Here is a 14417-nt window from a genome sequence, read left to right on the forward strand (position 1 = left end):
TACATCTCTTGGCAAAGTAGATGGCCAGTCTGAACATTTGTGTCCTAGCTATTTAGTGCAGATCCAGTCCCACATGGACAGAAGGACTAGTGCAAGCTGCAGCTTGCTAGCAGCCTTGTCCTCAGTTCTCCCAATCTAACATACTCCATGTCTCCCCACAGCTGCTTTTCCAAAAGGAACTGTACCAGCGACTAGTGAAAGCAAATAATCAAGAGCTTAGAAGACAGTTCAGTGCTCTAATCCCACACTGTTTCTGCCCTGCAGTTAGGGGTTCTACTGTACGACAGAATTTGTTTTTATGTACAATGTCCCCAGTGCAAGGTGATTGTAGCCATAATCCTGTCCCATCTCTGGGAGCTTCCACAGCAAAAACAAGAAGCTGAGCATCTCCTGAGCTCTTCCCTTCCCACTACTGGAGTCATCATCTTCACAGACGGACAGGTGAAAGCAACCTTTTCACTTCTCTCTGCCTACAATTTACACACATCAGACCACCAGACGAGCACTATAATTCCATAACGCAGAGTTTAATGAGTGCCAATAAAGTAGTAATATCAACACCTGATCCTGACCTCATCCCCTTCACTCTAAGAACAGTTTGTGGCCATAATTCAAAAAAGCATTTGGCTTTATTACTCACACGACCATAGGGAAAAGTCATCCACACTTTCAGAGATGGCTTCAGGCCAATAACTAGTATCTTCAAGAAAAACATAAAGACAAAGTAAAACATTTGTGTATACAGCAAATATAGCAGAATTTTATTCCTTGGTGATTTCTCACACAACTCACACAAAGCTTTTTGCAAGCAGCAGGTTACCTTTGTTAGGGAGGCCATGGCCAATAGCGAGTACTGGGTGATAGGATGGTCTCTCAGCTCAACTTTTGCGTGTAGTGGTTCAATACAGCAAACCTCCCCCTTTGAGCCACTGAAGAGACATCGAGATTCACACGTTCTCACTCCCATAACCCTCCTGGAAACAAGAGAAATGAGACTGGTGGCCAGCTGACCAAGAGGAGATAAGCCTAACAATCTCATGAAATCTTAAGCACAGTCCTTCATAAATACTGTTTTTAAAAAGCCCTTTATACAGCTCCAGGAATTCCTGTAGAACAGCACCACACGTAGTCCCAAACTGGGACTCAGGTATAGACAAGAACTCCTTGGGATCTTACTGAAGAGTAAAGTAACCCAGCATTAGTTGCTTGCATTGCTACTTTCTACGAGGAAGAATTATTGACTTACTTAAATGACAGTTCAAATACGGAGCCTCCGCTATCATTGCAAATTGCAAGTGTTGGATCATCTGTAAACTGAGCAGATAATCGGATTAGAAGCAGCACTAAGAAATAAATTACAAAAAAAAAACTGACAGAATACTGTGCTACAGTATTATTAACAGCATACAAAAGTACATGCATTATATCTATCAGAAATACATTTAACGTACAATATGAAGTACAATTAGTGGCTTTTTTGTGTATAACAAATGCAAGGTTTTACGTTTTGCCCTCATACCTTCTGCAAGTTACTGCTGGATTTTGTTACCAAAGCCCCATTACTTTCTATTGGAGCTGAGAACTGCAGGATACCAAACCTGTGCTACCACTGGAACAGCTCACAGCCTCGAAACCCTAAGTTGGTGCCAGAACTGATGAATGGGCTGTGAGTCACGAACAGACCAACAGAGAGAAATATCCGTAACTACCACTGAAACCAAATAATCGAGGTAAGAAAGGGCCACAGCCACAGTTGAGGCACCCTTCTGGAGGACTTTGTAACCCAGGACCTGGCAGTACAGGCAGCAGCGGACAGCAATGTCTGAGTGCTCCTCAATGCTGCCATCAAGTCACGAGCTACAAAAGGGAGCCACAAAGAACAGAGGACTTGGCTAAGAGGAAGATTTGAAAAAGTGCTGACAGAATCTATTTTCTACATTTCATATGCTTACGTTTAAGGTTGGTAGAACTGTCTCCAGTTCAAACCACTGCATGATACAGATAAATATATTTTAGCAACCAATTCTTCACAGTTTTTGTTATTGGAGATTGAAGTTACAGGAGACAACAGTTGCTTACATAAACAGATAGAGCAGTCCATTGTACTGCAGCTCACAGCCAATACTGTGATTTCAGCTCTCAAAACACTCTTTTAAGAATAATTTCTGCTCACTTTTCTCACCTCTGGATAGTACAGCCACATACCTCCTAGGTAGCTGTTCTCACCTGTAAATCTAGAAGCATTACACAAAGAAAGCCAACAAACCTGACTGAACATGAGTGTGGTTGGTTTTTGTTTGTTTTAAAAAAGGTAGTATAAGAGGAGTACATGCAATGTGTGTTACCTTAATGTGCAAAATAGCTGTTCCTGGGGGGTGGGCATCTGTAATTGATCGTAGCAGCTTCCCACTGGCCAGATCCCACATTGTGATCTGCAAGCAGATTGTTCTCAGCATAAGCTTCTCTGCATCAGCTTGTGTGTCTGTACATCAGTAAGTTTTTATATTCTCATTACCATCCTCAGTTAGTATGCCTCCGTATCAAAGAAAAGTAATCTGGAACCCTGCTCCCACCCTGTTTTTACAAGCAGTTTACCCCACATGCTTATACACTCACTGACAACTTCTGAGTTGTCAACTTCACAACCTGAACTGTGTCCTTTTGGCAAGCTCTCACCACCTGCCCAAACCCACTCACCACACAGGTACCTGCCTGATAACAAGACTAAAGACTGTACGGTAAGTCTGCTACCACACAACACTGTTCAAAGCGGTTCAAAATACTCCTCTCTCACAGAAGAGAGGAACCTGCCACAAACATCATCACTCCACGCAGCCTGGATTTCTTGGCTTGCTCTTGGATATTACAACCAGGCAATTTCTCAACTAAGAAGCAGGAAGCCCCAGACTACTTTCTGCATAATTGAGGAATATTTTGCCCAGAGGAGCTGAGATTACAATTTGAATCAAACTTTTTTATTGGAAATACTACATCATATGGTTCTATAAATCATTCATCAAAGCTTTATAGACCAGCTTTTTCAAAACTGCTGCTTTAAAATATTTTTGAGTATAATTTAAAACTGGCTACTGTTCAAATCTGTATTACCATGTGGTCTTGGACAGTGTCATTTAGCCCTATCATAGGCACTGGAGCGTTTTTTCTCTAGAATGAAAGTGAAACCTGAAGGCGCACAGGGAAGTAGAACTATAAAGAAAAACAAAAGCAGCCTTCTTTGTATCTCATTGTCTTAAATTTTACCAACTTAACTTTGATCTATTTTGTTTTAGTCCTATGATGTTTGCTCAGGAATTGCTCTCTCTTTTCAGGTTCAAAGACGGGCATCAAACTACAACAGCAGATTCAAACCCTTTTCCCCTGCATTCAAGAAGCCATGCTGCTGTTACACAACAGAAGCAACAAAACTTTGGGGCTAGATGTACCTTTGAATAATTTTAAGTTAGCACCACAGTAGAAACTAGCTTTAATTGCAAAGTGCAGGTCTTAAAAAGTGACCTAGAAAGACTAAGCTGATTGTCCTGATGGACCATTGCACATCTCTGTTTAGCAGAAAATTTATGCCACAATCTGCCACGATTAATTAAATCCTACACTATCTTCTGAGTATTCTCCATTTCCTACACAGAAACCTACCCCAAATGATCCGGGTCAGCTCACTGCCTGCAGGGATTGGTTAGCCAGAAGAGCTCTGGACAGGTCAAGCCATGCATGGTGTTTCTCTGCATAAATAACAGCTACATACTGAGTGTGCTCAGCTTGGGGCTACTGTCACCCAGGGCCTACTGTCACCTCCCATACCCTGCAGTAACTGCCTGAGGAAGGACACGGCACTGGACCATCTCATCTCAGGGGAATTACCTGTCCTTTTGCAAAGCCACACAGGAGCCTCGAACAGTCGTTGTTGATGCTGAGAGCCGAGATAGCCCCGTACTGGGCCCCCACAGCAGTGCTGCCCAGACACAGTCGAAGGGCCTGGTTTTGGTCTAGAGCATAAGAATTAATAAGTTCATTTTAATCACCATTCTTTCTCTATAACACCATGCAATTATTTACATACACAATTCACTTGGGGTACATTAATGATTCATAGGCTTACAGTTAAGTTCCTAATGATGAGTTTAGATCAGATCAGAGCACTTGTTTGTACAGAGATCGCAGAACACTGTCTTGCAGGGAAATACAAAAACTTGTTTAAAAAGAAAACAGGCACAGAGTATAAGAATGCAGAGGCATTACAAACTGAGTAAGAAATTATTAGAAAAGTCATAGCAATCTCTCTCTTTGCTTTTAATATTCTACAACAGAGCTTGAGTGGCAGCAAGGAAGATGACAAAATTAATTCTACCTTCCTGGTCTCATGCTTCTTTATGGCAATTTGGACATCAACTAAAAATCCCCAGCACAGACTTTTTATAAGTGCAGTTTCATGTAACTTTTATTCCTTGGTTTTGTTGATAAAGACCAGATGCTAGGCAGAAAACGACTGCGTGTCCCCACATAACTGCGCAGTTAAAATGCTCTGTGAGCTTTAGTGCACGCAGTCCGTTCTTTAGAAGGAAGCAGCAATGACCAACATGCTGTGACACAACTTCCTTCCAGGAGACACGGGCTTCTGCAACTGAGCTGCTCGTAGCTGCACAGCCTCCCAGGGACTGTACTGCTGTCTGCAAGTCCTGGGCCTGCCCCCTGAACACAACAAACAACTGGCATCTCTGTTCCTGCTGGGCTCCTGTGCATTTCCATCATGAGGTCCCAGATTGCTTTCTACGGATGCTGCACTTCAGCTGTTACAAACGATAGCCCTCTGTCTTTGGTGTATTGCTCTTACAAGCTCAGAGAACATACGGTCTGGATCTGGTTTTACACACCCCTCTATTTTTGTGCTGCTTCTGAATGAATGGGGAAAGAAGATGCTTTGTGGAGACTGTTGGAATGAAGACTAGAGATTTGAAATCTATCAGAAGCACCACGGTGATGTGTCCATGAGTTTCACCTTAAGCAGGGAAGGGAAAGGACAGCATCTGGGGGAACAGACAGCAGCTGGGCAACAGAAACCCCCTGGAAGTAGTGCCCAAGGCACAGGACACTTCTCCATTTGAGCTGCAACACCATTAGCGATGTGCTAGATGTGAAACAGCATGGAAGTATTTCTCACTTCCTCCATACTCTGTAACGCAGACAGATTGACGGCTGAGCACACAGTGGGAGTCACCTTTCAAATTCTGCCAGCATGAAGAGACAGAAGTGGGAGGGACAAAAAACACTAGCAAGAAGAGCACCTGAACCAATGGATTATTCCAAAGCACTGTCAGCGTGGGGAAAAACAGGCTAGGGCCATATTGAAATACTTTCTCCACACTATTGCTTGTTTTCTGACATCTATCTTAATAAGCTTGACTGCTCTATTAAGTAGTGGCCTGAAAGAAAATTAAAATACAATCCTTTTTTTGCAATATCTGGATAGCAGTAGCAGAGGGGTAGGGATAGAGATGTTAAAACCAACACTTGTTCTACGCACCAAATGACACGGAACCTGTGGGAGAGAGAGAAGGCCACGCTCTGTCTTGCAAACATACAAGAAAAGCTCAGATATGACGGGGGAAAAACATCAGTTTTGATCTAAAACATGGTGAAAGCAGTAGTCAAGAGGACACCATACGTTAAAGGTGCTCAAAATCAAGTGGGTGCTCCCACTCTTGAAATCTGTGGGAGGAAAAGAGAAAGGAGCCTACAGCTGGCCCTATCTATGAAAACCATTATCTGTTCACCATGTGCCAGCAGCCCAGGCAGCTCACGCACTGTTTGTTTGCTCTGGGAGGCACAGCAGAGCAGTAGGAAGCTGCAGGAAGAAGGGAGCATCTCCCCTTCCTTTCTTTCTTTCCAGTCTGGCATAGGCCAAACAGCACAGCAGAGTTGCATTTCCAAATGAGAACAGGCATTTGCTCGTTTGTGCTTCAAAACGTGTCATAAACAAACTGCTCTGCTGTAAGAGATATCCAGTTAAGCTATGGGTGAGGAGGATTATTCTTCACAGTTCAATAGTCAGAAACAGCATAAAACACTGCTTTTCATTAACTTTCTAAATTAGCATGATGTTGTTCAATTTAAAGTCCTCTGACAGCCACAGAGAACACAAAGGTTCAAAGTGTGCAGAAGCAGCTCTGCAAGCTGTCAGTCACACCAGGCACTGTTTAGAGATCGAAGTTTTACAAGCCCTGATGCTCACGTTTAAATAAGGATGCACACAATTTGAGCGACTGTACTGTGACCTGCTGCCCTCGCTCAGCACATGAGGAACATGGAGCCACAGCTACGGCAGCATCGCTGAAGCAAGAAAGGAGAAAAACATTGTGCGATTCATCCCATCTGCACTCGAGCACAAGGGTGAGCCTTCCAAAGGTCAGCCCAGTGCCCTGGGGCCACAGTGAGCCCCTGCTCCTTCTGCAGCAGGGGCAGAGGCAGGGTGTGAGCGGTGTTTCAGCCACCACCGCTGCTGCACAGCACGAGCCTGCCTCTGAAACAAGGCCACTGCCCTGCACACAGCTCTCCTTGCTGGGAGGAGGTGGAAGTGAAAACAACCCCACCACATTACTGGAAAACACCTTGACATCACTGCGGCAAAGGGGCACGCGGCACAGATCACAGCAGGCAGAAATTCGCAGAAGGTTTCGGTGGAAGCTCAGAGAGCGCAGATGAACAGCTACAGCTGAAACACAAGTTTCCCCAGGGAGGTATTCCCCAAATGGTGCCTTCAAGGCCCAAAGAGATTCCTTTTCCAGAGGTCTGAAAATACAGTTCATTTATGAAGAGGCCATCTGCTAACCATAAAAATATGCTTAAAAAATGTGAATATTGCAGCTTTTGCTATTAAGGGTGAATTGCATTCTTTTGTCTTTCACTTCAGCTTAACAACAGCTTACCCTACCAGTAAGTCAGCACACTGTATACTTGGTATGTCAATCAATAAACAGTTTCCTGTAAAACACGGAAAAGGAAGATCTTTCACAGCTTTCTCTCTGAAAAGGGCAGCAGCTTCAGAATCACTACTTCAAATCCAGCTTTGCATCTTTATATGTGTACTACTTCCAAACCCATTTTCTTCTTCCCTCCACCACAATATCAATTCAAAATAAGCAAGACCCTCACCCCCAGATTAAATGCTTTGTAAGACTCAAGTTAGTCCTTTATAAGAAGCAATTGCCAATGCTTGCCCAAGATGCATTTTCAGAATTGAGAAATCATCCCTTGGAAAGCTAACCCCAGAGAAACACATGCCAGGACTTGTCTTTGTTTCAGCCAGTCAAACGATGACAGACAAGAAGGACCAATTAGATAGGATATTTTTAAAAACTACGAATTAAACAGATTAAATCGCTTCCAAGACAAAGCGAGGTGTCTGAATCAGCGAGTTCCCATTAATGAACTCATGAAATAAAGATAGCAGAAGGTTATTAAAGGTTATCTGATGATTTTCCAGACTATCAGTTTTGAATTAAGGCAGATAAAGGATCGAAAAGCATTTTTCCTCATGCTTGAAACAAAGATGGCTATCGATTGACCAGAAAATATTTTTAATTTTGAAATTTAAATAAAGCAGTTCCTCATCTGAAAAATTTCTGGCAGTAACTATTGGTGTTGCTCTCAAAGTCTGAGGTTAAAGCTCTAAGGCACTTTAAAACAGCTCTACAAGTAGAAAATTAAAAACAAGCTTGTGAATATGAACTAAGTTACCTTCTGGGACATAGGGATAAACATATCACCTGAGAAGTAATCACTTCAGGAGTGCTCAGGTTTTCAACCAGATCTGTTCTTTAATCCATGATTTCCCTGAGTTTGAAAGACTTGCTTTATTTCCTGCAGAATTACTCATATTCTACAAATTTTAAGATGAGATGCTTTCTTCCCACCTTTATTAAGCACAGTACCAGAAAAAACTCTGCCAGGAGGTATCCCCTTGGCCTGGGGATCAAGAGGACAAAAGATGTGAGCTAAAGGAATAGGCTTTGGACACCTTATGCCTCAGTGACACAACCGTTGTCCCCTACACCAGGGTGTGCTGAACCCTCCTGCCCAGCTTGAGCTAATAAAAATGATTACTCTGAGCAGGGGTTAAGGCACAGTACCTATGACTACCACTGCTCCCTCCTCAGCTCCACACCCGGTGCTCAAGCAGGTGCCCCAGAAGTTGCTGGCTGCGTGCATGTGTTCCAGTTTCTGGCTCGTGGCTCCCTGCATCAGGTCCCTGATCTGCAGCACTCCCACACAGGGCTGTCAGGCAGAAATAGGCAGACGGTGATCTCATGGAAGAGCCCTGCTTTGTCCTGCCCTGAAACGATGCCTTTGCAAGCAGCTACAGACCTGTCCTGCCCTGAAGTATTAAAAACGGCACACTGACGTGTTCCTCTGCTCTTGCCCTGAGAATTTGGAAGCGTTTGGTACACATGCATTCAGGAACCAGTTCCCAGACCGGCCAGCAGTAATGTCCACTGACTGGTACTGCCCTGCCTTCTTTCTTGCTGCTTATCTGGCGCCTTAAATTCTGGCACAGAGTAACCTAGCACATCAACATGCAAACCGGGCAGGATGGGAGTTGTTCATGCAGGGTACATGCACAGTGCAGTATTACCATACCTTTTCCTTTCAGTCCACACAGAAAGGGTCAAAAGAGGAAAGAAAAAGCCAGAAATCAATATAAAAGAAAGGAGAGAAGTACAGAACAGCATATGTGATAATCCTCAGAGAACCTTTGGATTTTGCTGATGGTGCTTTCTTTTGGTAACTTTTGGCCTTTTGATTTGTTCAGTTACCCGGGAGGATGCTGCGATATAGCTAATGCTCTAAAACTAAGCGGTTTAAAAAGCATGCAGTCACTGAGGAAAACTGAGTTTATAAACTGAGTTCAATGAATTAAAGACAAAAAGAACAGAAGTGTGCAGGAATCAGTCCTGACTCTGTCTGAAACAAAGTTGGATGACATACCATTCCTCACCACCTTTAAATTGTAGCACAGACTTACAGAGTATTTTAGGCTGCAAGGTAGTTATGGCCTAAATTATTACGGGCCAGGGACAGGTATGGCAGTCCCTGGCCCAACTCTGCTGCTCCAAGCAGGGTTGATGAGATCAGCTTGCTCAGGGCCCTGCTAAGTTTTGCGTATCCCAAGGAAGCTGATTCTGCAACCTCTACCAACCCCTATTCCAGTGCTTAACCATCTACATGGTAAAAAAAAAAAAAAAGATGATAATAATAATCAGAGCTTCATATACTGCAAGCTGAGTCCACTGCTTCTTATCCTAACACCATGGACCTTTGAGAAAGGTCCAGTTCTCTCTTTTCTATGCTTTGGCATTAGGTAGTAGAAGACAGCAATACAATATCACCTTAGCTTCTTTTTCTCCATGAAGAAGAAACCCCCTTCTCTCGGTCTCTCCTTATACATCACATGCTTCAGTCCCCTAATCATCTCGATGACTCTCTGCTGGGCTCACTCCAGTACCTCCATGCCTCTCTTGTACACAGGACTTCAGATGTGGTCTCACCAGTACACAGCAGAAGGAAATAATCATTTTCTTCCGCCTGCTGAAAGCCCTTACGATAATACAGCCCAGTATGTGACTGTATAAACAATAACTTTATAGGTTTCAATAGATCAGAAAACTTTAAGCCCTTGTTGCAAGCATGTAGAGAAATTTTTAGAGCATTAACGTTTACTTTAGTAACAGTCAAGGACCTTTCCATCAGGAAAAAAAAAACTAGCATTCTGCCAAGCATTCCACAGGCCACAACATTGCCTTCGGAAGCTATGAACTATATAAAGGTGCGAAGATCATGGTGAAAATAACAGTAAATGTGTTGGTCCAAAACCAATCAAGAGCGTAACAAAGAAAACTTTGCTATACACACCTGCTGAACAAAACAAAACCTTATGAAATATACAAACTGAAATACCACTGCGTTTTAAGCTTCTCTGACATTCAGTGATCATTCCTCTGGAGTGGGACTTGATGCAGAAATAGTCACAACAAAGTAAAGAACGACCCTTCCTCTTCGCATGCTTATGTGGACTCCCAGAGCCCTTTCTGGAATGTAAAATGCTAAAAATCTCTCTTATGACATCTGCAGAGAACAACTTCTTGTTCAAAAGCTTCCCAACTGCATCAAGTGTCCACATAGAAAGCCAGCGATCAGAAAATCCCAGTAAAAAAAAATCTTTTGTAGTAGCTCCACACACTGGGCAAATTTTAGAAAAAACATGATGATCTACTCCTAAGATCTCACTAAGACTATATGCTGACTGTAGTAAAGAGGTTAGTTACACTCAGATTAAGTACATCCTGCAATTATTTATATTTTGAATTCAGTAAATGGTTTAAATTCTAGATTCCCAAGATGCGAGCCTTACACTGTCACAGTCCTTCCCATCTGTCTGTTGTACCCTGTCCCCCCACAACTTTTGGTCTCTTGAATTTCAGCCAACTTTAAAAGAAAACAATTACACTTCTAAAATTGTTAAGGATTTGGTGCTGCACAGACATAATGCACACAAACAGGATGTGTATGGGAGCACTTCAAGAACAGCTCTTACCTAGCTGTTGAACTGGCTAGTCAGAGGCACAAGCTCAGATATTTTTAATTTTAATTTTATTGACTTTGAGGCAGGTTGGTGGTAAGAGAAAGAACAACAGAAAGAAGGGATGAAGAGGTGACAGGTACAAGAGAAAGCCAGGGAAGGTGAAGCCTATGATGCAATTCTGCTGGTAGCTATGGGTAGAAGCTCCCCTTCTCAAGCAATACACTTAATTTTCCTAATCCTAGCAGCTATTATCTCAAAAGAGAGAAGATTAATACTGTACAAGATTGATTAATACGGATTCTAGTTTCTTTGACATCAAAACAGAGTAAGTTATATATAAAAATGGAGAAAAGGTTCTTTATACATCGGCCAAGGAGCTAAGTTCCTTGATATCCACATGCCAATCCCCAGCAAATCAGAAGCAAGAACTATGCAAATAAGGACAAATGAAATAATACTTGTACTTTATTTCTTTGCTGAAAGAATGTTATAGTTAGCACAAACAATACATTAAAATAAATCCACCCTGCACTTGTATCTTTAGCTAGTTTGGGGATTGTTTGTTTTGTTTGTTTTTAAGATCATTAACGTGCAAAAAAATTAAAGCTTTATTTTTAACTTACCAAAAATCAGAGCTAACCCATGAGAAGTTCCCACTGCTATCAGATTTGATGCTGCCTGAAAAAGTCATGCAGAAAGATTGAAAATTGAGAAATGTCAGCCACAAATCCACCACTTAAAAGTCTCACTACACTCATGCAAAGTTTACCAGAGAGAGAAATTTAAGGTTAGACGGTTATTACGTACAACCATTTTCTAACATACAAGTGGCAGAAATTTCCTACGTGAAAGCTGGAAAAGTATTACACCTGTATGATCATAATCCAGATTTTCTCAGGTTCAGGGGGCTGCCTTTTCCTCTGTTCTTTGAAATTCAAATGCTCAGAGTGTTCCCACAGTGAGTTCCTTCTCTGTAAAGTCAGCCTCATTCTTTCGGTGTGGTAGCTAAGTGTAAATATTCAGAGGTTTTTCTTCACTGAGCTGCTACATCCGTATCTGAACTTTTCTACAATCCTGGGCAGCGCCAGTCCCCTGAAGAAACATTGTGCAGCAAGCCCAAAGACTCCAACTCCCTTCTGGAAGAGCTACGTACAGCTACAAGAGTTTCTTCATGCCTGCAAACTGCACCTAAGTAAAACTTCATAGCAGATCTAGAAATGATGTAATGCTGTAAGTCAGATGAAAAAAGTAAAGTGCTTAAAAGTCTGGAGTATTTAAGTCTAGTTTTTCATCCGACATGTACCTCAGTCACACAGGCTTTCAATTTTGCTGTGCAACCCTTAGACCTAGTGTCCAGTTTTTCTTTTTAACCAAAAAGTATAATTTCTTATGGATTGCTGCTACTATGGTGAAAATGACCAAGTACATCTTTGTTTTCTTCATAAAACATTAAAACCTGTTTCACAACGACAGGAATATTTAAGTATTTCACCTACTTAAAGCATTTCTCTGATTACGAGTAGCTTTACTTTTGATATATTTTAATTAGCATGCTTGACTTCAAGAAATTTAGTGCAAATTGCTAAGCAGGAGTGTCCTTCAAAAGGCTTTTAGTGAAATTTTATACATTAAGATCGTATTTCAGTTACATCAGAGCAACAGAGATTTTGAACTCATCACTTTATGCGCACTTCATTTCAAATGTCTTTAAAGCATTGTTAGCAGTCAAAGCAATGACTGGCAAAAAAGACATGGGTAGGAAAATTCAAAGTGTTCCATAGATGAACACTTACATCATGGGGAAACGTTGGGTGATCAACTAGCAAGTCCTGGTGATGAAATGGAAAAAGGGAGAGTATGGGGCTTGGTCAGCAGAGGGGCAGCTGAGCACTTAGGAAAGGTTGAACTCTGCTCCCAGAAGCTAGATCTTTCATGTTGCTTCTGCCACCCTGATTTAACAATTTTTGGCAAGGATAAGACTAGGCATGCATTTATCAGCTGTATTAAATTACTGCTTCAAATTTACCAAACTTATAAACAACTACACGGTGCTTGGAATTTGAGTACTTACTATAGCAGTGGGCAAGCCAGCATCCACTTTGTCCTAGAAGAACAGGACATGTTATAAATAAGAGGTAGAACTTTCAGCTCAATGCATCTCTCTAATAAGCAGAGCTAGAGAACACATTAAACCGACACAAGTCACATTTTAACAGTTCCAGTAGGGCAGAAACTGCAGAGAGAACCACTGGCTAGAAAAACCCAGAGAGAATGAGAAAGTGCACAGAAATGGAGAGCCAGTAGAACTGCCTGTAATTCCATAGGAAAGTTGCTATCATGTTCTCAAAACAGTCTCACCTGATTAACAACTTTTGGTATTCTCTACGTACACAGCATTGATATCCAAAGCAAAACCACTTTGTTCTCCAGCACACGTTATTAGCTTCCCATTTGGGTTGCTCACCCATACCTCCCTCAACAAAACAAGCTACAGCACACTAACGTTCAGACTCCAGTCACACAACCATCCCAAAAACAGATGAGTCACCTGTATTTTATTTTAACAAGCCTACCATACGTGCTGCAGAAATAACGTGCTTTATAAATCAGTGCCTTAACTCTGGCCTCAGTCAGTTTTCCCCTGGCAGCAAAAACTCCAGGCAGGCCTGAAGTGCAGTCACAAACCCAGGAACATGTGAGCCTGGGATGAGTGCGTTCTGTGCCTGCTGCAGACATTAAGCAAAGCTGCTTCTAGCATCTTTAAGCAAGCAGAACAATAGCACTGCTATCACTTTATATTATTTTTTCCCATTAGCTTTACTAACATCTAGCAACACAAACTAGTGTTAAAGAGGACCTACCATGTTGCTGCTGCAAGATCTCAGCTAATACCTGATTCATTCCTAGCTAGAGATTGCTAGCAGTACTTTAAGTAGCAAACACCTCAATATTATCCAGAACTAATGCGGAGAGGGAAGAGAATACACACATCCCTCTACAACAGAGCAGGTTAGCGTTTTAATTAATGAATGCAACCAGCAGAAAAAGACACTTACTGCTGCAGATACAATCTGGGCAGAAATTCCTTTCAGAAGCGAGAGTCGTATAACTGATCCATGGAGAGAAAGAGAATCTGGGAGTTTTTTCTTCCTAAGAAAACAAGAAACAAACCAAATACAGCTTTAGAACTTTTTCTAACCCACAGCTAAACCAATATGTAAATTCTGCACACACCCGTAACCCCTGCATTCTTATTCCTGAAGCCCACATGACCAGAATCAAATGGAAATGAAATTATTAGCAAAGCTTACGATGTACCACTGTACCTGCAAAGTATTTGTTTTAAACTCATCTCCTGAGGAAAAAGAAAGTTCTTCAAACAAATATTCAATTTCATGCATTTATCTGCAAAACCTTAGCATTTATTAATAAAGCCCAAAAGCAACACTTTTGCTCTTTAATTCAGCTTTTAGTGAGTCAGGAAGCTCCAGCCTCTAAAGGTGAACATCTGAGGAAAATATAAAGTTGAAAAAGGCTCACTAGCAGAATACAGACTCTTGGGAAAACTAAATGTATGCTTAAAGAATAACAATCGATTCAAACACAGCTGATTTTATGTGAAAGGTAAATGGTGGTGTTTATGGAGAAAATATCTTTAACAAGTAACAAGTGAACAAGTGTACAGGGGAAAGTACTTTCTAAAAAGCTGTGGCATACTATAGCACACAGTACAGAGAAATGCCCCATGAAAATTAGATTATTTTTTTTTTTCCACACTCCATCAGAAAGTTAAATTTCCAAAACTCCAGAAGTAACACACAAA

The 14417-nt window shown here is 41.7% G+C and overlaps 1 protein-coding gene across 1 annotated transcript in view; it reads right to left on the bottom strand.

The window, feature by feature from the left end:
- Positions 1–14417, bottom strand: part of VPS8 (VPS8 subunit of CORVET complex) — a 74677-nt gene that overhangs the window by 57115 nt on the left and 3145 nt on the right. Inside the window, exons 4-11 of the mRNA XM_068692475.1 lie at positions 13651–13744; positions 12666–12698; positions 11218–11272; positions 3880–4004; positions 2346–2432; positions 1247–1314; positions 821–974; positions 641–700 (exon numbers count right to left, since the gene is read on the bottom strand). Of these exons, the coding sequence (XP_068548576.1) occupies positions 641–700; positions 821–974; positions 1247–1314; positions 2346–2432; positions 3880–4004; positions 11218–11272; positions 12666–12698; positions 13651–13744 (676 nt within the window). The remainder of the gene's footprint in view (positions 1–640; positions 701–820; positions 975–1246; positions 1315–2345; positions 2433–3879; positions 4005–11217; positions 11273–12665; positions 12699–13650; positions 13745–14417) is intronic.

This window comes from Anas acuta, chromosome 9, assembly GCF_963932015.1.
Source record: "Anas acuta chromosome 9, bAnaAcu1.1, whole genome shotgun sequence".
NCBI classification, from domain to species: domain Eukaryota; kingdom Metazoa; phylum Chordata; class Aves; order Anseriformes; family Anatidae; genus Anas; species Anas acuta.